This window comes from Micropterus dolomieu, linkage group LG06, assembly GCF_021292245.1.
Source record: "Micropterus dolomieu isolate WLL.071019.BEF.003 ecotype Adirondacks linkage group LG06, ASM2129224v1, whole genome shotgun sequence".
Classification (NCBI taxonomy): domain Eukaryota; kingdom Metazoa; phylum Chordata; class Actinopteri; order Centrarchiformes; family Centrarchidae; genus Micropterus; species Micropterus dolomieu.
Window position 1 is genome coordinate 17,760,287 of NC_060155.1, and position 24,266 is coordinate 17,784,552.

Genomic DNA, 24,266 nt, shown 5'->3' on the forward strand with positions numbered 1-24,266 from the left:
GGACACAATACAGCCAACATAGTTGTCAAAAATGCGTGCATCAAGAATTTTTATACTCATATTTCACCTATTTTTATAGGATTTATGTTAGTCATTTGTCCCTGTTATTCATCATAATTAAGGAGGCGGTATCCAGGAGCTTCCGTGGGCTAGAATGTAGTGGATTGTTGTATCACTGCTGGGACTCTGCTGAGGGGGAGACTGACAGATGATACTTAAAGTGACTGACACAGGAGCCTCGCAGGCTTTTAGACAGATGGTCCAGTGACAGAGAATTGAGGCTGTGAAAAGTGGAGGTGGAAGCTGAATAGCAGTGGCATAGTCTGCTCCCATTATCCCACCAGAAGGGGCTATAGGCTACTCGCTCTGTATTACTAAAGAAAAGATATGTCTGGTGATATTCTACATTTTTCTTTTTGTCATGAAAAGAGCGTTAAGGAAAATGTAGAATATTGCCAGCCGTGTGTAAATCTGTCTCACACGCTGAATAGCTTTCTTACCACCATCTTCCAGTATGGATGTGAAGTGTAATTATTATGTCATATTCCATCTCTTCAACATAAGAGCACTGCTGCATGTTTTAACTTGTGATAAAGATGGTCACCTGGAAAACTGCAATGGTATGTGGTTTGTTCCTTTTTCTTTCAGACTTAGGGTTTGAGCTACAGTACATGTATCTTATGAAACTCATGTTTTTGTCCTAATTCATAGTGAACAATCTGCTTTACTGTAAAACGAATAGTGCAGAAAATTCAAATGTCTTGCAGCCTTGATAAAGGCAAGACATTGTGGGACCAACTGAGGCACATATTGATTTTAGACATTTCTGAATAAAAAAAAAATAAAATTAAAAAGTGAAAATATGAGTGATGCCTACCCATGCTGTTGTAATGTGATTCCTGTAAGATGATGTACTGTGTGAAACTGTCAACATTATACAGTCAAAAATGTTACCATCAGAGCAGAAAGCAAAAGGTTGCCTAATGTACTAATCATACCGCCCAAATATTCTTCTGTTCATCCTCTACGCGTTGCTCCTCATGTGTCTTGCCGTGAACGGAGAATCTGTCGACCTAGCTGACGTGATAAGCGCTGCCCTCACTCCCTCCCACCCTCCGAGTGGTGACTCACCTGCTCTCTGATCTATTCCCAGCGAGGGGCTGAGGATGGGCTTGGCTGCGTAAGAGGGGGACAGGGCTCACGCTGATGTGATCAGCACAACAAAGAGCATCGCTGGAAAACAGGCAACTGGGTGATTGTGACGACACACCACCTGCAGCTGAGCAGCATCAGCTCTTGATAATATAGGTTTAGACTACAAACTAGATGCTGACATCAGAAAAAGATAAGTGTAGCACTCCCAGCAAAGTATAATCTTGTAAAGGATATGTAAAATAATAATAAATAAAAATAATAATAATAATATTAATTTAAAAAAAACATTGCATAATAAAAATATGCTGATCTCAAAAGTTTAACAGAAAAGATCATCCAACAAAACAGCCTGTTTGGGAGGTATTTTATATAAATAATAATTAAAAAATATTCATTGGAAAAAAAAAAGAAAGAAAATAAACTTAAAAGGAAATCAAAAATCCCGAACAGGTCAGCGGAGGATCTCAAGGCTTCAGTCTGTCCACAAACCAAGTACTTTCCCTTCTTTCAGCTCTGTACAGCATGCAGTTTTTTTGTTGGTGGTAGTACTATCATAATTACTCTCATCATAGATTTAAATATAGAATTATTCATAACTTTCGTTATCTTTTTTTTTCTCTTTAATTTTTTACACATCACAATGTGTCTTAAAAACTGCCATTAGGATTCTGTAAAAACAAAGGTAGTCAAAGAAACAGAAGGTGGGGTAGAGGGGGTGGATGAGTGGGGTACAGGGGTGATGGTGTTTGTAATGTCCGGTGCAACACTTGGTCCTCCTAAGAGGATGACAGCACGGAGAGGGGAAATGACTAGATGACAGGAGTTGAAAGGATCCAAAACATGGGAAAAAACAAAACAAAACACCATCTTCACAGCCAGTGCTTCAGTCTCAGAGCAAAAAGAACATTTCATGCTGTCCTCCTCCTCATCACTCATACCGCATCTTCAAAAGACTCTGCAGGCTGGTGGTCCAAGGAGGTACGGGGACATAAACGTCAGCAGGTTTCGCTCACAACTGTGAGGACTCCGGACACAGAAGGACGGGGACAGATCAACCTGAGAGGGACAGAGACGGAGGGCGGAATAGAAAGGAAAGAATATAACTGGTTTAATTTTTAGTTTATCTCATCACATGCTCCGACTAGGGCTAGGTGATTGATTGAAATTCAATTTGACTGACATTCAAATAATAATTCATGTGCCATTTAGTAGATGACCATATCGTCATTTCAGGTTCACTGCCGAGGGGTAGTAACATTACTTTATGTAGCTAGCCATCAAGTCCGTAGATAAGCAAAGGTTGCTGCATAAAGTTAGTGAAAGCTGTGTGAAATAAAAAGTCCCTGTTTATGCAACATTACTAATCTTCACAGTAGAGTTTGTCCAGATGGTGGAAAGCAAGCTAGTTAGCAGCTACAAGTCAATGTGATTTTTTTGGTGTCACAGAAAATAAAAATTAAAAAAAAAAAAAAAAAAAAAAAAAAAGAGAAAATGCGATCATAAATCTGATCGCTCCAATTACTCTTCCACAAAATGCATTTCGGTTACCTCCATTTTTAGACTATTTTAATAGGTTTTAGCCTGCTAAGTAGCTAGCTTTTCACAGTCTGGAGCAACTTTACATTGAAGAGTACAAGACACCATTGTAATGTTAATCAACATTTATTTATTTTCACTGGCAGCAAACACAACACACAGCCTTTCAGTAACTATCATACTGAAACCTGAGCTCATCTACACACTTTGTGGCTGATTAAAATAATGTAAATGTTGAATCTGCTCCCTCTCTCTTCACCTCTGGTCTCTCACTGCAAACACACCAACTCGAAACTACCGTGGCATCTGCCCTGGTGTGTTCACTGTCCCTTGTTTGTAAATTTTCCACTCTTCCGCTTCTTGTAGTGTAATAGATAACATCTCTCTGTGTTTCTCTGCAAAATGCTTGGCTGCTGTTAACATACCTAAATGTGTATTAACTGAGTGATCATGCCAGCAAGTTAGACTGATTTATTTAAACCCAAGATGGATGATGATATTATTATTGTTATTAATACAATATTACTTATTGTATGGCGCAGCCCTAGGCACAAACAAAAGCAAGTTCCCACAAGTTAAAAGTGAACAGTATCACATAATTGTAACTGTAGACTAATTGTTAGAATGGAAAAACTCCTCTACAGGGTGAGAGAGAGATACAAACATCTCATAGCCTGCTGTATCTCATCCAGGGTGAGTCATCGCCTGAACAAATTAATACACAGCATCTTCTCTGCAGTGCACCCATGACAAACAGCCTTATGCTGTGAGTGGCTAGTATGTGCAAGAGACCGAAAGAGCAAACTGTGGGTGGTTAACTGGAAAGTGAGGCGGACAACCTATTGAACAGGAGTGTACGCTTGCAGCATCAATCTGCCCCACTTCTTGGTCTGAATAAAGGGCATTGACAAAAACCTGGAAGGTTATAATGCAGAGAATATACCAGAGAATAGAAAAGTAACACTAGAGACTGGACCAATCCAGATCTAGTTTTTGTGACTGTATAGGAAACCGCCCATGTGTTTGCCTGGGGAGTGGTGGTGAGTCAGAGCACTGCTCACTGAATATCAACACAGATTCTCTCTCTCTCCTCTCTGGTTTCCTCTTCCACTCCTCCTCCTTCTGCCTGATACTCATCTCTACGTCTGTGTATGTTCTATCCCTCGTATCTTTTTATGTGGATCTGCTGCACCTGTTCTCCTTAGGTGCTTATCGTAATCTTTTCCCCTTATTTATACTGTATTAAAAAGCTGTCCTCTAAGCACTTCTAAAGCATAATTCAGGTAGCACTTTTGTTACAATCTACACACTCACCAGGTGGGTTGTTGCTGAGGGAGGGAGGGGAGGGGTGATTGCTGTTTGCATGTGGAGAGCTTGCGGATCTTGCTGGCTGTGGAGACTCCTTTCCGTGAGGGGTTGGATGAAGAGGAGGACCGGCGCTCGGCTTTGGCCTTGCTGTTCAGAGACCCCCCCTCCGTCCCGTTCACACAAACAGGCTTGGCTAGAGCTGGACTGTGGTCAGCGTGCCCCTGATCTCGATCATCTTCAACCACTTGTCCTAAAAACAAACAAACATGCACATTAGTCTCAAGACAAATCCATCACACTTTCACACAAGTGCTGACTTGACTGCTATTTTATTGAGAAAGCGTGAGGTAACATGAGTGCACACTGATAACATGGCATTTTTTGAGAGGGGACCTTTATCAAGCTAATTTTTCAGCAGCACCTTCAAAATGTCAGGACAAATAACCATGAGAAATACTAACCTACATCAACAGGAAATCCGCTGAGTATAACATAGGCTCTAAATCCTTTAAGTGACTTGATTATTTCAAGTGCAGGAGTGTGTGTGTGTGTGTGTGTGTGTGTGTGTGTGTGTAGCTGTGATAAACATTAAATGCGTTCCCCCACTGTAAAAACTGCAACACATAGGAGATAATTAAAAGAAGTGAGATGTAGTTACTCCTAAAGAGAAACATCAGGTCATCTGGTAATTTACAGGACACATTATTGTTTCATTGATGGGCGACAGTGCTCAGCGTGTGTGGGAGTGAACCCTGAAAAACCATTCATACTCCCACATAAACATTTCTACCAGATTATTTTTAGATCACTTCATTCACATTCTGCTGCTCCATTTGGTCATTATGTGGGACACCACTTCTAGATACTCAACACCGACTACTGCATTTAATATTACCGCCTGTTGCCTGGCAACAGATAAAAAGGATATGAAATCTGGGGGGAAGGGATAAAAGACGAGTTGGGAAACAAATTTAATCAAATATAAAAGATGCTGGCATTATCTTTTCACCCCAAAGTCAGTAAACAGGATTTGACATTAAGTGCAGTAGGGTTGAACAACCAAAATATTACTGAAATTAAAATTATGGCCTTCTGCAATTTTCAAATCACAGGAGGCGCAATATTTGTTGAAGGTGATGTGTGTGTCAATACCATTTTAAATAAATATTGACTTGCTGCAGATTAGGACTGAACAATAAAGACAATTATCGCAATATATTGTTATTGAGGAAAATTGTATGTTCAATATATCGTCAATAAATATTTGGTTTAATTCACTTGAATCGCCAATAAATTAGCACTTAGTTGTTCTACTAAAATATTTATTTTGTTGAGGAAAAGGGACTGAAAAAAGATTTACTAATTAACTAAAAAAAGATTTAAAACTAACTAGTTTTGAATGTTCTACCTCAGAATTGTTAAGTTATCTACTGTCTGGCATCAAGTGTTTGTCACATTCAAGTTTTGTAAGTTTTAAAGTATTATTATTAATACCATTATTATAAATCATCTTCATCATTATTATTATTTTCCATCTTGGGTTAATTATGCTGTTTTTCCCATTACCTCCTCAATTCCGAAAACTTTCAAGCACATTTTTGTTCCGCCATCACTTTTCGGAAAATTGTCAATATTTGAAATCTACACAGTTGATTTCTCACCTCAAAACTTCTCAGAAATGGGGGGTGGTGACGGCACAGTGGATAAGACAGATGCCTTTGGTGAGACCCGGGTTCAACTCCCCACTGTGACCATCCACCAATGTGTCCCTGAGCAAGTCACTTAACCCCTAGTTGCTCCAGTGCGACCTCTGACATATATGGCAATTGTAAGTCGCTTTGGATAAAAGCGTCCGCTAAATGAATAAATGTAATGTAATTTAGTGATGAAATAACATTGTAAAATATAAAATTCTCTGTTGCTCTGTCTGGTGCGCGCAATGATGATGCAGTGAATAGTGAAGATTCTCTCTGACCAAAGCCTTAAAGAGATTAAATAGGTTTATTATTAATATAACTTGAAAATAATAACTTTTTCTTACAGTCTTTGACATATACTTTACTTGGGTGGGCCACCCAATCCTCATGCCGCGCACTTGAAAATGGAATTGCGGGTGATTTTATTAAACGTAGCAATTTTATAAGATGTACTACTGATGGAGAAAGTCAGCAGAGCAGAGACACGTACAGGAAGAGAGAAGCAGAGAAGACGGGCAAGCCGCTGTGTTTGCAGTGAGAGACTGGAGGTGTAGGTGTGTTTGTGCATGAGTGTGGGGAGAAGAGAAGTAAACAGGATGGGAGCAGATTCAAGTATCAATACAAATACGTTATATACCGCCAACTCCATCCGTCGAACAGGAAATTGACTAACGTGAACACAATGTCAGGTTGAATGAATAAAGTGAAATGGTAATTTAGACTACGTAAAGAGAAATTTCTTTTAAGCCTTTATTTACGTCATTGTGTTCCAGTTTTTGTAAGTCGCGGAAATTACGGTTTCATTTCCATTCATCTCATTTTCTATTAACTGCTGGCAACCTTGCCTTGGTACTGAAGAGAAGAAAGCCTTGGCTAAGATTGTGAAGGTGGCCAGCATCGGGAGTATAGTACAGAAGTTTAAATCTTCATCAAGCAGGTGCTTAAAAAAAAACAACCCCCACCCCCCAAAAAAAACCCCACACACAATAGCCATTCACTCAGATTGTACCCATCCAGTAAATGGGCACGATCTGAGTACATGCTGTTACCATCATGTCCCCACTGCCACGACAAAAAAGGGCTCCGTGTCTCCATTAAAGCCTTGATTGCTAATGGCAGTTGGAGGTAACTGCTTCTGTTATTTACAAGTCCATTACCTTAGTGATTGTGATGATGAGGAGACAGTGATGCTTTTTTAATATGGAGGTGCAGTATATTATATTTGTAATGTTGCGCTGTGACGCTGACATAAAGAATTATAGAGATGAGTCTGTTGATGATGATGGTGATGTGTACATTGAAATGGTTACATTGGCAGTTAATGTTGACAATATTCAATGTTCATTATAGTATCCAGAGGAGCTTAAAAGACTCTGTGCAATTTGTGATTTTATTCTTGCTGAGGCACAAATCGCCTACTTGGATTAATAAAAATTATATATATATATATATATATATATATATATATATATATATAATTTTTATTATTAATCCCAAGTAGGCGATTTGTGCCTCAGCAAGCATAAATGTTGTATGCCGGACTGAAAGCATAAATATGTTATGCTGGACTGAAATATTATAATTATAGGTTTGCCCTCACAAAAACAGCGTCTGATAGTCTTAATGGCCTTTTTTATTTCTGACTTTGGAACTCTGATCGCACAGAATCCAGTGGTTTCCTAAAGTTTCATTGCAACCACTAAAACAACACAGAACATGAGCATTATGGGGGGGAAGACTACTAAAATTAAAGTTAATATAAACTGAACAATTCCTGTTGTTGCTTTTCCACTGAAGAGCACACAGTATGGTGTTAATGGCCTTTGGTCACAGGCCACACCCTTAGTGTGGGTTAGTTAGAAGAAGTTGATACAAGTCTACATTTTTAACCACATTTTGACCCAAGAAGGTGATTCGGTGTAGAACTACAGTTATTGTTTAGGCCCATTAATCTACACAGCAATGTCTTTTTCTGTTATGTATTTCTAAGAAAGATGGTTCAGTGTTGTCATACAAGAGGAAGTAGCTAATAATGAGACGAGACATACAGCTACTCATATTCTCACATTCAGACAGAAAGAATAGAGGACTAACACAAACAACCCACAGTGAGAAAAATATTTAAATCTAGCTCAAGGGCCCACTCACCTGGCACTGTGAAGTCCTGAGTGTATATGATCTCATCCTCTCCATCGTAGAGCTCGTCATCGTCCTCCTCCGTGTAGCCGTGCAGGTCTTCCAGGTACGGCACCACAGTCATACTCCGCCAAGGATCCCTGCTCTCTGCGCTGGCAGGGATGGGCACAGGGGGCTCAGACGGCGGGTGTTTCTTACGCACCCAGCTGGAAGGGACAGGCAGGGTGAACATGGATGTGAAACTGCCAGGTCAACTTTTAACCATGTTCTCTAAACACTTCTGCAAAATCTGCACATAATAAATTTTATTACCTTTGATAATTCTACCTGCTGTTCAATAGGATATATGCGGATAGTAGCGGAGCAAAATCAATACATGATACATGCTATACACTGAAATCACACTCACTTGTGTTGCCTTATGTTCTGTATGGAAAACCTCTTTGCAGGGTCGTACTCAAGCATTCCTGAAAAACAAACATTATAAAAAAAGGTCCACTGAATCACAACAATCCTGAACAATTTCTACACTCACGTCTCTTTCTGCTGAATGTCTAACATAAATTTGTGGGAGGCCACAGCAGTGAGTGGTGAGCTAACGGCAGACAGACGATAAACTCATTCAAGATACATTAATTAATGCAAGTAATAATCTGATTAATCACTGTGTGTCAAGACATCAAGCAAAGCTTAAGGAGTCAATGAGGTACAGTAAGGAAACATTAATATTAGTAGCAGAACAGCTGTACCAATGTAATGAAGATTTTTTTCCCTTAATTATCATAATGACAGCTGAATCTGTGGGAATAGCAGAATGTCAGTGTGATAAGGCAGCAGTAATGCACTGCCTATTCTAATAATGTAATTGTCTCCCAGCAGGCAGAGAGGGGCAGAATGCAGAGTGCTGATAGTAGTGCTGTGACTGCTGAAGGACACCTTTTGTGGCACTGGGCTTATTTTAGACCATGTAATTATGGACTGACTATCTCTTAGGTGCTGCGTCATCACACACAGACGTCACACACTCACACAAAATGGGGGATGGAGGCCTGATGAGTTCTAACAGCAAAAATCCATGTGACGCCAAGTAATTCCAAATACAGAAGAAAAATACTAAGACAGGATGGATAACAAGCACTCAGCTTCACTGAAGAGTTTTATTAGATCGTGTAAACATAATCTTCCCCACATGCTTTTTGGATTTTACAGCCATTTAGCAGATTACGTCTCACTATAAAAGACTTGACTCTTTTTGTTTTTACAAGTGGCAGAAGCATTGCAGCATTCCACGCAGGAAAAGCTAGAATATGAAGTTGATGTTTAGTATTCTGCTGCTGGCTCCAGATCAATGGAAACTACGTCAACAGCTGAAGGGATTTCTACAGTTTGGAGGAAGCCTTGCATGCTGAGGTGTTACAGTGACTTTCAATGTCACAGCACCACCTGCTGGACCAACACAGAAAAGATCACCATCTCTCAGTGCTCTTACTACATACCTGATCAATTCAATCTCAAAGCCTTTACTTCCAATTGGCTTCCTTTTCTGTAATGCTATACAAACTTGCATAAGAAGAACATACTAAAGAGCAAACCTTTTCACTATGTTTGTTTAATTGAATGCATGACAATGCTTGATGACGCATGATAGACTTATTTTTTGCCACGACAGTAGATGACTGTCAGTGGATTAATCCTACGCTGACCTATGAATCACTACACCACTAGCACATAGATATATAACCACCCTGGAGCCTCAAATGGTGCGTATGCAAAAAACAGGGCTGTAAAAGTGTGTATGCCACCTTTCTAGCAAAGGTTGTGATCTATAAAAAACAAATTTGACAGCAATGTGTGGTCCTCCACGCAAACTGAGCCATTCGTGCGCACATAAACTGGAGAAATGAGAAACGGCGATTCACATGGCAGAAGAATGAAATGTTTGAAATGGATACTGTTGTATAAAATAAATTTAAATATTACATCTGAGTATTATAGGCCAATAAAACTTGGTATAATTTAATGTTATGAGTTAATTATATAACTCATTTATATAATAATTTGTAAAACAGATGAAAGCCTCTCTTAATAAACACACACCCGTTTGATTGATTTTCCCTGAAGTGCGCAATAAAATAGATCATTGAAGATCACACAATAAGAAACATGATTTAGCATAATAAAACACAAATGGGGATATCGTTTTTTTCAAAAGAATGTAAAAATATGTTGTACCGTTTAATAAGGAATCATTAATTTATTCTCATAAATAAGGTAAACAGTAGGACAAATTACATTTACACTCAAATTTTTTTTCACTTTTGTTTTTGCCCCCATTCATCATGAGTTGAATTATGTTCTTGGGTCATCCCGTCTTGCATTTGTGTGTCACCCTCCACCTCCGTCACTACTCAGGAGGGAAGTGCCTTCCTGCAGATCGGTTACAAGGGGGTGTGCGTGTTTTACCCACCCAACAAAACGCTTCAGCTTCACCAAAACAACTGGGCTAAATTTCTTTTTGTAGCTTTTCTGTCAGAATTTGCGGTCCTTTTCTTCATGCAGTGAGTACATATTAATATTAATGAGGGATGTTTCACTGACCATTTATAGGCAACTATGGGCATTTAAAGGGTCGGTATTGCGATATTGCTCGTGTCCATGAGCATGCGATGCACCTTTGAATAGCTTAAAACTGCAGTGTTTTCCCAGTTTAATGTGAGCTTTAGATGAGTGTTTTGGTGTTGGCCTTGGGGTTTGGGGGTCCTCCCCAAAGAAAATTTTCCAATGAAAACATAATTTCACATCATATTGGGCCATTATTTTCACCTTATCTCTGAATAAATAGTTGGAAAAGCTAGAGCAGATAATAAATAAACAACACCCAAAGATCAGTCTACTGGAGCTACAACCTTTAGATCTGGAGAAAGTAATTTGGTTCGTTCTGTTGTAGACTTTAGCTAACTTAGCGCTAACCGGCTTCACATTTCCAGCAGGTGGGAAACAGACTTTTCTTGGTCTTGAGAAGCTGACACACTGTGACAGACAGTACATTTACTGCCAGAATAATTACCTCCGCTCGCGTTCACTGTCACTTTCTGCTGCTCGGACAATCAAACACCCGCTATGCACTTTGCCCCCGATTCAGAGTTACGCTATTCTTATAACACCATCTGTCACGTATGTTCTGCATAGAACAAGGAGAGGAAGCAAGCTGAGCATTGAGTGCTGCCGTGCTCGCACAGTGTGCGAGTGAAAATATTTGTAGCGCATAGTTTAATGATCGTGGGAAATTTTAGTAGCAGTGGTGCGCTGCATATAGAGGAAACACTATAAATTCATACGCATTTCCTGTGTTTTGTATGCACGCAACCTTTAGGAGTCTTTACTACGTACAGTTTTATAAATGACACCCCTGAGGAGTACAATGGACCTCACAGTTCAAACATTTAGCTCTATACCACACTCACCTCGCAGCAGGTCCGACAGGAGGGGTCCACACTCCTCAGGAATAGTGTAGTCTCCCTTTCCAATGTTCTCAAATAGCTTATAGATGTTGTCCCCCTCAAACGGATATAGACTCGTTGTAATGTTGTATCTGAATTGATGGAAGTCAGAGACAACAAATGCTGTAAGTGCATCATGACCTATGACACTGTTAACAGTTGCACATGTCTAATATTTTATATATGAATTCAGCCCTTTCTGGTGTCATCTTTGACTGTTCTTTCAAACATAGTAACAGCAACATACTGTGGCACTTATTACCACGGCCCTGGTTATTTCTAACAGTATAACATGCCTACATACACCATTACTTCAGTCATCAACAATTCCCTGTATCTTGTAGGCAGAGCGTCCATTAATTCCCCTTCATCCTACACTACACACAAGCTTTTTACAGAATGACCTGTACTTGTTTTTATAGGCCTTAGAGGTATAAATGTATCCACAGTAGAGCTGCAATGATTAATTAATTGCATATATGTAAGTCAAGGGGATTTGCCAATAGTTGACAACTATTTTGATAATCGACTGATCAGTTTGAGCAATTTTTTAAAGAGAAAAAAGGTAAAAATTCTCTGATATCGGCTTCTTAAATGTGTATATTTTCTGGTTTCCTTCCCTCTTTATGACAGTAAACTAAATATCTTTGGGTTGTAGACTAAACAAGACATTTGAGGACATCGTGTTGAGCTTTGGGAAACACTGATCAACATTTTTCACCATTTTCTGACATTTTATAGACCAAACAACTAATAGAGAAATTAATCGAGAAAATAACCAACAGATAATTAACAACGAAAATAATTGTTAGTTGCAACCCTAATCCACAGGCATGCCAATGTATAGCAAGTACGTAGAGAGCAAATCAGTAAGGAAGCCTCTTAGGTGTCTTAGTGCATGACACTGAATCGCTATTAACATCAGGGATGCTGCTCTGCCCTATGAGTTAAGAAAGAAGGACAAGCAAGAACTTTCTTTTTTACAATTAAGTACTACAAGCAACCAATATTCTAATTTTGTCAGATATTAAAACACATTCGCTCACTTGTGAGAACTTCAGCAACCTGAGGCTCTTACTACTCACAGTGTTACTCCAGCAGACCAAATGTCCACTTTAAACCCTGAAAAGGTGTCCAGTCCATTGGCAATCTCTGGAGGCTGGAAGGCCGGAGAGCCCTGACTGGTGCGACATGTGTCATCCTCTGCAAATGGGTGAAGGGCCTGAAAAATGTAGAGTGAAAATGATGAGTATGAATTTGTGTTTCTCAGTCTCTGGATAATTTGCTGTTATTTCCTTTTTAAGCACCGCTATCTACACTAAAACCACAACTGTGATCAAATCCACTGTAGCCACATAACAGTGTAACTCCAAATATAATATATAATTTACAATAATGTCGATTTATCCACCTAAGTGGACATTTTTTTAAACACTTTCTACACAGAATGTTAGTGTATTGAAGGATAAAAGCACATCTATTTACAGTAGCTCTCCATTGACTGTGTATATCTGAGCTGGCTATGTCCATAAAATGATAACTTAACATAGTTTACATACAGTCATGTGAAAAGTAAGCACACCCCATGAAAAGAGACCTTTTCAACACATTTGATTACATTTTATTTAAACAGAACCTTAAACAGATAAAGGTGTTATACTTAGGTAATAGGCAAATTATTCATAAAATTGACATTAAGCAATCCTTTATACAATTTAAATAAACAAAAATGCAGAAATTGTATGTGGGAAAAGTAAGTACACCCCTAAATTTATCACAACTTAAAATCCTTAAAATTAGTGTACCAGATCAGGTGACAACGATTAGAACATCGTTAGTGAGTGTCCTGGAGAAACTTATTAAACCATAGACATCTAGGGTCTGGTTTTCTCTTTGGTAATGAAGTGTGTAGTATCATCATGCATGGATCAAAAGAGCTACCTTGGGCTGTCTAAAAAGAACATTGTTGCAAGAGTTAAGTTTCCCAATGATTCCTATGCGAAGCACAGGGCTTCTGGAACAATGTGCTCTGGACAAATGAGTCAAATCAAAGACAGAATTTGAGCAGAAGAACTTCATACTGACAGCAAAGCACGGTGGTGGAAACGTTATGGTTTGGAGTTGCTTTGCTGCCTCATGGAAAGGCCAACTTACATCATAGATTCAACTATGAATTCTATATAATACCAGAGAGTTCTGGAGGAGAATGTGAGGCCATCGTCCAAAAGTTGAATCTGAACCAAAGGTGGAAATTTCAACAGCATAATGATCCCAAGCATAAAAATAAATCCACCAAGGATTGGCTTAAAAATAAGAAATGGGAGTGTTATGGAATCAAATACCAGATTTGAATCCAAATGAAATGTTGTGGAAAGATTTAAAATGTGCTGTACATGCAAGGAAACCCCAAACATCTTGCTGCTGAGGCATTTTTGCATGGAGGAGTGGTAGAACATTTCACCTACTGATGTCCGAGTCTGGCCAATAGCAGACATAACGTCTAAAAGAAGTCTGACAAGACTAAAGGAGGCAATGCCAGTTTCTGAGGCCAAAGGTGTACTTGCTTTTTCAATAAAAGAATTATGTTGTTGAATCATTTGTTGGCAAACTGTTGTGTTTTTGTTAAAGTATATCAGCTTCATCTATAGGTCCTGTTGAAATCAAGATCAAGTGTCTACATGTCCAAATATGTTGAATGACTCAACATTTCTCATGGGTTGTACTTTCCCCCTACTACCAACAAGCAGGATGTTTTGAAATACAAAAAAGAAAAGAGGAATTGACAACACAAACACAACATTACGTTGCAACCCGTGCTCACCTCTGCTACTCCCAGGTCAGAGATTTTAAGTGCCCCGTCTGTGGTCAGCAGCAGATTCCCTGGTTTAATGTCTTTGTGAACTATTCCCTGGCTGTGCAAATATTCAAGGCCGTCTAAGAGTTGGCAAAAGTACCTGCAAAAAGAAACAGAGGGTATGATGGATATAATTAAAGAGGAGCAGAAGTGCTCCACACAATACAATCTGACAATCAAATGGCATATCGAACAATTTATCACTGTGGTCAGATGAGCCTTAATCAGTTAGTACTTTAGCTTCAGTGTCCTTCCACCAGTGACCGGACATTTACATAATCTATGGTCCGTTACTTTAACAGTAGAGGCCCTGCAGTCTTAGACCTAAATTTAGGCCTGAGGCAACGACTGCAGAAAGGCTCAAACTAAATATAGCAGAGAGACTGAAAGAAAGGGGGAGAGAGGGAGCAGAGTGGGCAAAAAAAACTCACCCGTGAGCTTGAAATACTGGAAACCTTTTTTCTGGGACGCTGTCCAGCATTTCTTGCATCCCACAAACGCAATACTCCATCACCATATACGTATGTCAGGAGTCAAGGGGATTTGCCAAAACAAACAAATAAAATCCTTTCTAAAATCATTAAGTTTCACAAAAATGTTCATTTTGCAACATAAGGATATATTTTCTGCTTCTCTTCATTGTAGAGCACATCCACCAACTGAATCACATTCTTGTGTTGGAGTCTTCTTAGCAGCTGAATCTCCCTATAAATGGACACGAAGCAAAAACAGACAAATTAGAGAGATAGATAGAGAGATAGATCATTTAGTACTGGCCCTTGTCTGCTGTGAGTGTAGGCTTAGCAAGGTGCTATACATGACCTGAAAGGCACCAATATGACATTGTACAGAATGAGCCATGTATTCCAATAGCCCTCAGTAGTAACAACTAAAGTTTTACCCTTAGTTTGCACATCTTTACCAGACATGATCAATATGTCTGTCTTTCATAACAGGGTGCTAAATAAATTTTTTTTTGTCCATCAGCCAAATGGCTAGTGAATGCTCAAAGTGTCCCAGCCACTCGATAGATTACCATTGTTTTTTTGGCTGGTGAGAGATGTAAATCTACCAGCCATTTGATAATATGCTGCAAATATGCTGTAAATCCTCTTCTTAAAACAACCCACTCTTGGGGTTTTAGCCAACTATAGACCTATATCTAACTTCTCTCGAAGATCCTTGAGAAAGCACTGAAAACTGCTTTATTCAGTTGTGTGACTTTCTACAAAGCAATAGCTTATTTGAGGATTTTTAGTCAGGATTTGCAGTGCATCAGGACACAAAGATGGTGAAAATTACAAATAACTCACTAACTGCATCAGACACAGGACTCTGTGCTTGTCTTGTTGGATCTTAGTGCTGCATTCAACACCACTGACCACCATATCCCATTATAGAGACCTGAATATTTAATTTGCATTAAAGGCTCTAAGTTGTTTTAAATCTTATTTATCAGATCGATCTCAGTTTGTACACAAGGAGCTGTGCTTGGACAAATCCTATTCATTAAATATATGCTTCCTTTGGCAAGATTATTATTAAGAAAGACTCCATAAACTTTCATTGTTATGCAGATGATACTCAATTATATCCATCGATCAAGACAGATGAACCCCAATCAGTTAACTAAACTTCAAGCATGCCTTAAGGAAATAAAAACCTGAATGACCTGTGATTTTCTGATATTAAACTCAGACAAAACTATAGTACTTGACCCATAACATCTCCAAGACGCATTATCTAAAGATATAGTTACTCTAGATGGCATTGCCCTGGCCTTCAGCACCATCGAAAGGAATCTCAGAGCCATCTTTGATCAGGATATGTCCTCTAACTCCCACATAAAACAAACTTCAAGAGCAGCCTTTGTTCACCTACGTAGCATTGCAAAAATCAGAAACTATGCAGAAATGATGCAGAAAAACTAATCCTCGCACTTGTTACTTCAAGCCTGGATTACTGCAATTATTATCAGGCTGGCTGAATAAGTCCTTTAAGACTCTCCAGCTGATCCAGAATGCTACGGCACGTCTACTGACAAGAACCAGGAAAAGAGATCATATTTCTCCTGTTTCAACTTCTCTGCACTGGCTCCTTGTAAAATCTAGAATATACTTTATAATCCTCACCTACCAGACCCTTAATGGTCAGGCACCACCATATCTTTAAGAGCTCATTATTACCCCACTAGAGCACTGTGCTCTTTGAATGCAGGGTTACTCCTGTTTCCCAGAGTCTCCAAAAGTAGAATGGGAGCCAGAGTCTTTAGTTATCAAGTAATCTTTTGTGGAATCAGGTCCCAGTTCAGGAGACATATACCATCTCCACACTCAAGACTTGGCTTAAGACTGGCTCAGGTGAGTCCTGAAGCATCCCTTAAGCATAGTTCACACTACACAATTTTTTGCCAGATTTGCCTCTTGGCGAGCTCGGCGACTGTCAGGCAAAATGTGTGAACTAATCAACGACGCATCAAAACAGCTCCGACACATTTCTCACAGTGCTGACGTCTGCCAAATATCTGGAAGAGTCGGCCGACTCGACATCCATATCCAGCCAATGAGAGAAGGCAGCTGGAGGAGCAGGCAGCTATTTTTTCACTGCAAAACACCTTTTACTCACCTCCAGCTCTCTCTGTAGCTCAGACAATCTCTGCTACCTGCATGTGCTAATCCATTCTTTCACCCATATTCTTAGTCTTTATAATTGGTATCTTTATAATAACAAATAGCAGCTGTTTCATGTGTAGATTTGCGTCATTTCCTGTTTCACATTTCTCATGTGTTTTCTTGACAAAATGTGGATTGAAGATCAGCGTCGGGAGTCATTGTCAGCTCGCGTAGCGCGTGACGCCCTGTCACCAGTCAGTCACTTAGTGTGAACGCTAAAATGACTTCAAGACTCCCATCACAAGATGGCAAGTTGTATAGTGTGATCGGCACATCCATCGGCCGACGCTGAAAGTCGTGTAGTCTGCACAAGGCATTAGTTATACTGCTATAGGCCTAGTCTGCCAGGAGACTTCCCATGATGCACTACACTCCGCTATCCTTCTCCATCTGTATGCATTCTTATCTCATTACATGTTACAACTTGACATCTAACCTCTCCTGTAGTTTCGTGCTTTCTCATCTCTCTCCTCTCACCTTCTGTGACTTTGTACAGGTATATTTGCCTCCGGAGCTGTTGAGTCTGGATCTGTGACTGCAAGCCACCTACTGCTATAATAATTATAACAATTATTTTACTGATATTTGTATTATTACCACTACTATTATTTTACATATCTATGTGAAACTTGCATTGTGCTACTTTGTGTCTAGGTTCTGCTCGAGGTTTCTGCCTGTTAAAAGGGTCTTTGTCATACTTGCTCATGGTGGGAATTGTTGGGTCTCTGTAAATAATATTACGTATGGTCTATAGCTGCTCTATATTAAAAGCGCAATGAGATAACTTGTTATAAATTGACACTTTATAAACAAGACTCAATTAAAAATGGGAGTGATTCATGGAAAACAGAATTACAGGAATGATAGCGTGAGACTCGATATTGCCCGACTGCAGCAGCAGTCAATTACAGCAGTCTCATAAAACCAGATAACCTGACAGTTCCCTTCACTACCCAAAGAGAAGAGGTTTAAATCACCAGCACGGCAAAACCCCCAGGAGACTCAGCATTCATCAGAGAGTTGTGAGTGGGGACACTAATGAATTTTGAGCTGGTTAGAAGAGCACAAAGTACATCCACACACCCACAAAAAATACTGGAGGCCTAACAATTACTAATTAGGAATCTGATTAGATTTAGATTCAGAAATTACCATTTCTCTCACAGGTACATTGCTCACATTACTGAAAAACACTCAGTGTGTTTTAATTAGCAGCAGTTAAATAAAAGTGTTGACATAAATATTTAAAAGAGTTAACAAAACTCTTTATATTTACCATATCATTAATATTTACTGTGGAGAAATAATATTACCAAAGTCACAGACTGCCAACAATTAAATAATATACACAAATATATGAATATTTATAATTGTAAAACAAAAAATTCCCAGAGCACAGTAACAACAATCAGGTGCTGGTAGATAGCAGGATGAGGCTATGAAAAGTAAAAAAAAAAAAAGCTACCGGTAGCTTGTTTTTGACTTTTCATATTTAGAAGTATTATCCAAAAATCTTGATCCCCGCGTTGAAATACATGTGATTTAAATATTTGTGAAATACCAGGTCAAAGCTATATAAGGGAGGGCACCTTTGTCAAAAAGAAATAAAACTCTCAAAGCCTCTACAGTGCTGAGGCATCACTTGTGGGTTTTTTTTAAACTTAAACACAATCTCATAAAAAGACTTTCTTTCATTTCTGTCCCTTACCACCCTGTAGTTTATGAGCTGTGTCAGTCCACTGCCTTATACACAATCTTACAACCGACAATTGGATATTCTCAGCCTCTCGCTTGCACACAGACATAGACACAAGCAGTTACTGCTGCATCACTGCACTGGTAAAAAGACATCGCTGCCTCATGCCCACATAAAACACTAGTTTGAATAAAATATGGTTTGACATAATGAATAGCCTCATTTTAAGCTAGACATCATCTCTGTTATTCAGCTGAACAGAAAGGACAGATGACATGTCTGAAATGTAGCAAGCTCCATCACTGCTTGCTTCCATAAAACAAATGATAAAACGAAGGTGCTGCTGCCACTAAGGCACAGTGAGTGCTGCAGTCCATCTGCAGTCTCTGAGTTTAAATGTGTGCCGATATAGACCTTGTGTGTTCAAGGCCTGCAGGCTGCAGAGCTGAAAGGATTTGAGCACTCAGCGATACGGCAGCAACTCTGGCACAGAGTGGCAACATACACAACAAAGTCTGCATCTACACTGCGCTGGTCCAGAGTCTGTCTACTTTCGGGGGTGTGTATCCATGTGCGGTCCTGTCATTCCAAACAAGGGCACAGCATTTCTTCAAGTGTTGCCCAATCAATGCCAGTATGAGCATGTCCATCCCCACGGTAACCGCGTAAAAACAGGAAGTGTTTGGCAGACAGGAATGCTAAACACAGGATGAATCGGGAGGCTGCGGGCTACTATGGCATCCATGCACAGACAGGCTTTTACAGGCTCGAGGATCCAGCAGACAAATTCATTTTCACACACTGAGCAACACTGCTGGGGTCTTATTAACAAAATGACAACCATGTAGTCTAGTACTGCATCTTTGTCGTAAAAATATAAATAACCGGGGTAAAAACAAAACAAAACACACCTTTGAAAAGAAGAAAGCATTAAGGGAACTGCAGACTAACAACCCTGTCACCAAGGGGAAGATAAAAATCATTTACGGTACCAGACATTTGGTACAACATCAGGACGATGCAACAAAAAAGGTATGAGAAACTATTATATGGCAAAAAGAAGGCAACAAAAGGCAGGTGTGCCAGTTTTTAAATTGATATAGTATTCCATCTGCAATACAACGCCTGGTATTCTCCCTCTTAAAATAGTTAATTTAGTCGTTATATTCATTTCCCCCATTTTGAATCACTAATCTTACATTTCTGACGGCAATCGACATTTGTGTTAAATTCCATCCATACAAGTTGATTTAACAACTTAAATTCATCCCCCTTTAAGTCAGAAATGAGTAAAGCACCTTTGGCAACTATTACAGCCTTAAGAGTATGTTGGTAGGTCTGTATCAGCATTGCACATCTAAACATGGCGGTTTATCCACAATTCTTCTTTGCAAAACTGCTCAAACTCTATCATTTAACATGGGGGCTGTTGCTTCAGTTATTTTTAAGTTTGGACACATATTCTGGATTTGACTGAGGCTTGGCTCGTCCAGGACATTAACATACACATTCTCTGCACTTCTCTTGCAAATGATTTCCTCCAGGATCTCTCTCTGTGTTTTGCCATTTTCATTTTACCCTCTACCTTTATGTTGGGCAAACACTAACAAAAGGGGTCATCTGAGCATGCACAGTGTCTACCATCTCAGCCTGTAGCACTACTGGGAGCCATCATAGGCCTCTTAATGGCTTTCTCACAAGGACTTTTTATGTCTGTCCTTAGTGAGATATTGAGTTCTTGTATGCTTCTCCTTACTGGTACTTAACATTACAGATGTGCTTAAAATATTCTTTTGTCTATTATGTATTTTTTGCCAGAAGATCTGTACCAGTGGTTGGACGTAAAACCACTGACACGTGGATTAAATGCATCTCTGGTCAACTTCTTGTGACGGTGGACTTCTCTAGTGCTGATTTAAGTGAGTCATCATAAAGGGGGTGAATATTTATGCGGTCAATTACTTCAGCACGTTAATAGATGGGCTGCTATTGCTCTCAAAACACAGAAAGACAGTGCTACTATGGCTGAAGGGATCCAATGTAGAGAACTGCAGCCACTGCTGTCCAGCTGCTGACAGGCGGCATTCAGCCCCAACTAACTCTAGACTGAGAATTTCTTAACTTAAAGTTGGTCGTCTTAGAATGATTAACACAATATTCTGGGATAGACTTCAGTAAAGTTAGTCTGGATACCTGATAGATACAAGTTACTACGATCCTAACAAAATGATTCTTACTGAGCTGTCACCTCAGACTTTATCATTATTTTTCTGCCATTTTGACTGCAGCCTAAAAACACGCCATCTCACAGCTCTTCTTTCCGTTTTTGTGAACTCATTTTGACAGTTTTCTAAAGCTTCCTCTATAATTAGCACACGCCCGCAGCGAAAGGCTGCAGTAATATTTAATAGACTACTGTGTGATTAAAACTTCTGATACTCATCAGGAAACGGGGATGAAGATTTTTTTGAACATACAAACATGACTGCCAAAAGAGAGGCATAGAGACAGAAGAGAGTCAGGAAGATATAGTAATAACTGTCAGGACTGCAGTCATACAAATTTTTCTCTCATTTGTATGAATAGATACTGAACTTTAACACTTTTGATTACTGACTTAAAGGCATCTTGCAGCAATGAGTGTTGAAAACGGTGCAGTTCTAAGTGGTGGCAATGAAAACCTGATTTTCTTCACTGACTTAAATCATTTTCCTTTTTTTTTTTTACAAGCCAAGTGACAGAAGTTCACACCTTGATGAAGTGATGCAGAAGTGTATTTAGGGTGTGCTGAGTGCACACTGTTGGGTGTGGTTACTTGTGATACACAGCACACTTCTGATCAGAGAAGAAATGAAGAATTGTATAATATTTAATATTAAATGCGTAATATTTTATGTGTGAACTGCTGAGGAATTTCACAAGATTAACTTATTTTGTGAAATGAGCAAAAAGGTTATCGTTGAAAGTTGAAAAAGGTTTTATTTTGGTATTTGATCTGAACTAAATTATCATGGCTGCTTTTCCAGAACACAAAAGTCATTTCTCAGAATAAGAAAAGACAAATATCCTTTCAATTTCATCTATTTAAAGTGAAATATTTGAACTGCAGGTCGAAATGCTAGCTAACAGTTGTGCACAGGGAGTGATATTTTAAGAGTGGGACACATGATCAGCCATTCTCGCAATGGCTCATTGTGGCACAGTCATAAGAAACCCAGTTAACTGTTGTAAGAATAATTACATTTTCAGTCGAGTGATTCAAATTAATTGAATCATATTAAGATCAATCATTGCTGACAAGGCAATGTTAGTTTATCCCGGGATAACTGACTATACCTAACTGCTCTACTGAGTTAGGGATAGTCAGTGCATCTTAGCAGGCATAAATCATAGTGTAAAGCTGAGAAGTCACTGCTCTTATGACTTAAACCAGAGTCCGAGTGCAGAGAAAAGAGGGAGATAAAGGGTCAAACAACAAAACACTCACTTTTTCACATTGGCTTCTCCATTGGGAATCCTCCTCAGCTTCTTCTTCTTCAGTATTTTGACAGCCCTGCGGCAAAGTGTCTCTGAGTCCAGCATCTCTTTCACTTTGCCATAAGATCCCTCCCCGAGCAGATCCCCCATCAAGTACTTTCCTATCAGCTTTGCCCTCTTCCTCCGTGGCTGGTAGATCACCTCTGTTGAGTCAATGCGGTGAATGAATGTATCCATCTCCATCAGTTCATTTTCATTTAGATAGTCAAGATGATGCAGCTCGCCGGTACTCATGACTGATGACAGCCTCAGCTTGAGCCTCCTGTGCAAAAATGTTTGCAAATAGCTATGATTGCTGGAGAGTAATCCACTGGTAACCTTTCAGCTCTGAGCTGAGTATTTTAATTCCACAAGATGGAATACAGATGAATTACAAAATACTGAACATGGGAGAGGGCGTAATCAGGCCTGAGAGTGCAGGGAAGAGGTGAGGGACCAATCCCAATTTGTAAACATTAGGGCTTCTTACTCAAGAACAGAGGTGAAGAACATGTTGGGTCCAGTGCCAAGTTAGTGCTTTAAACTGTACATTTTGTACTACTACTTCTTCTACTACAACAACTACTGTGACAAATGCAGCTGAATGGAAATGAGAAGAATTGTGAAACGTTATTCTTCTCCACTAAACTCCAGATCACCTATGTAGAATTTTAATACCATAGAGCCTTAACTAGAGGCAACCAGTCCTGCATTCAAGGCCATGCAGCACAGCCTTTCTGTTAAAGAGCCATGCTTCATAGCATACTTTTCCTCAGGACACGTGTGTGTATAGTCGGGACAGGACCGGATCCGAGCACAGATCTATGACCAAACGCATGCAGCAGTATCAGCCCGGCTCCTGGAGGTCGACTGAACCATCCGATGTTGTCCAACCGTCCTCAGGTGTCCTCCATGCCACCACCTTCCTACTGCCTGGTGCCTGTAAACAAGGGTGATTTAAAAATGACTGAAAATACACAAATGGCTTTCGGTTGCTTCTGAAGTAAGCTTGCCGTCTTTGGTAAACAACCTGTCGAGACATCAACACTTGACCGGTTAACCTTACTGGGTTTCCATTTCTGCTGCGAGGTTCACATCAGACACGACGAGATTATAACCGACGTAAGAACACATGTAGCACCCTAAACAAAGTAGTAACGTTATGCGAGTTACGATTGAGACTGAAGTCGCATGAAATAACGTTACATTTTTGTTTTTGTGTTAACTATTGGCTAGCTGATAAGCTAACATCGCGCGTCTGCTTGAATGAACTAGCTTGGCAACATGAACTCTCACTTAGTGGCTTCTCGACATGCACGCCTTCAGCCAGCAGTACAGGGTTAAATTCAGAAGCCTGCTTTAAAAACAGCGACAAGTAATTTAATGTAGAGGAGGACTTACGGTGGACAACTGGGGATGATAACCGAAACGTCGTCATACAACTGTAGCTAGCTAGCCAACTTTGCCTGACGCTCGGATTAGCGTTTGCCAACTTCACCTCATTTGCCGGTGGAGCAGCGGCAATATAGAGACGTGTATTATTTTCTGACCGTGCTGCATTAAATAGCAAAACCAACACCAAATCTAACAACCCAAAACAAGTCTTCCAGCTAACACAATCTAGCCGGAGCTGGTTTGGCTAGCAAGCTGTTAAGAACCCAATGTAAATTGCTAGCTAGCTAGTTAACAAGCTAACTGCTTAACTCCTGGTACTGGGTCTCACCTAGGTCCATATGAGTCTTGTTTCCGATGTAGGTTTTTATCTCTTCTTTGTGTGTCCGCCTTTGGTGACTTGGTGTCTGTCTCACTTGGGTCTAGCAAAATATCAGCTGAATTTTCTGACTCCTCGGTGTTACTCTTGCCACTCAGGTTGTCGCCATCTTGTTTACCTCCCCCCCCCAACTCACGCTGACAGCCCATACGTTAATGCGTCAAATCAAGGCTTACAGTGGGAACGAGTGTCAACCAGTGCAGACTATAAAGAGTTAAAGCAGTAACTTATTCAGCTTTTAGTTTAATTATGTAATCTGATCCCGCTGATATTTCTGAGAATTTACAATGGACAATTGAATCACCAGAGGTCTTTACACCTGCAGTAAGTAATGTGTTCAACGTTTTTTATGCACACTGATCATCCACCACCCCACTTTCTACTGTACTGGCCCTAGTTCTGGCTTCTGACGTGAGGATTTGCTG

At 39.7% G+C, this 24,266-nt stretch overlaps 1 protein-coding gene across 2 annotated transcripts; it reads right to left on the reverse strand.

Moving 5' to 3' along the window:
- Window positions 1-1,757: 1,757 nt before the first annotated feature.
- Window positions 1,758-24,081, reverse strand: stk11 (serine/threonine kinase 11). Of its 2 annotated transcripts, none has more exons than XM_046051086.1 (11): window positions 23,794-24,081; window positions 22,042-23,010; window positions 14,808-14,891; window positions 14,618-14,707; window positions 14,154-14,286; window positions 12,418-12,554; window positions 11,297-11,424; window positions 8,242-8,299; window positions 7,845-8,038; window positions 4,006-4,249; window positions 1,758-2,211 (listed from the first exon to the last, which is right to left on the reverse strand). In XM_046051086.1, exons 2-11 carry the CDS (start codon window positions 22,323-22,325, stop codon window positions 2,151-2,153), a joined length of 1,413 nt encoding a protein of 470 aa, XP_045907042.1. In that variant the 5' UTR covers window positions 22,326-23,010; window positions 23,794-24,081; the 3' UTR covers window positions 1,758-2,150. The 2 variants fall into 2 exon arrangements, with proteins under 2 accessions (XP_045907042.1, XP_045907043.1); XM_046051087.1 differs by lacking the exon at window positions 23,794-24,081 and adding an exon at window positions 23,472-23,745.
- Between the last annotated feature and the right edge of the window lie 185 nt (window positions 24,082-24,266).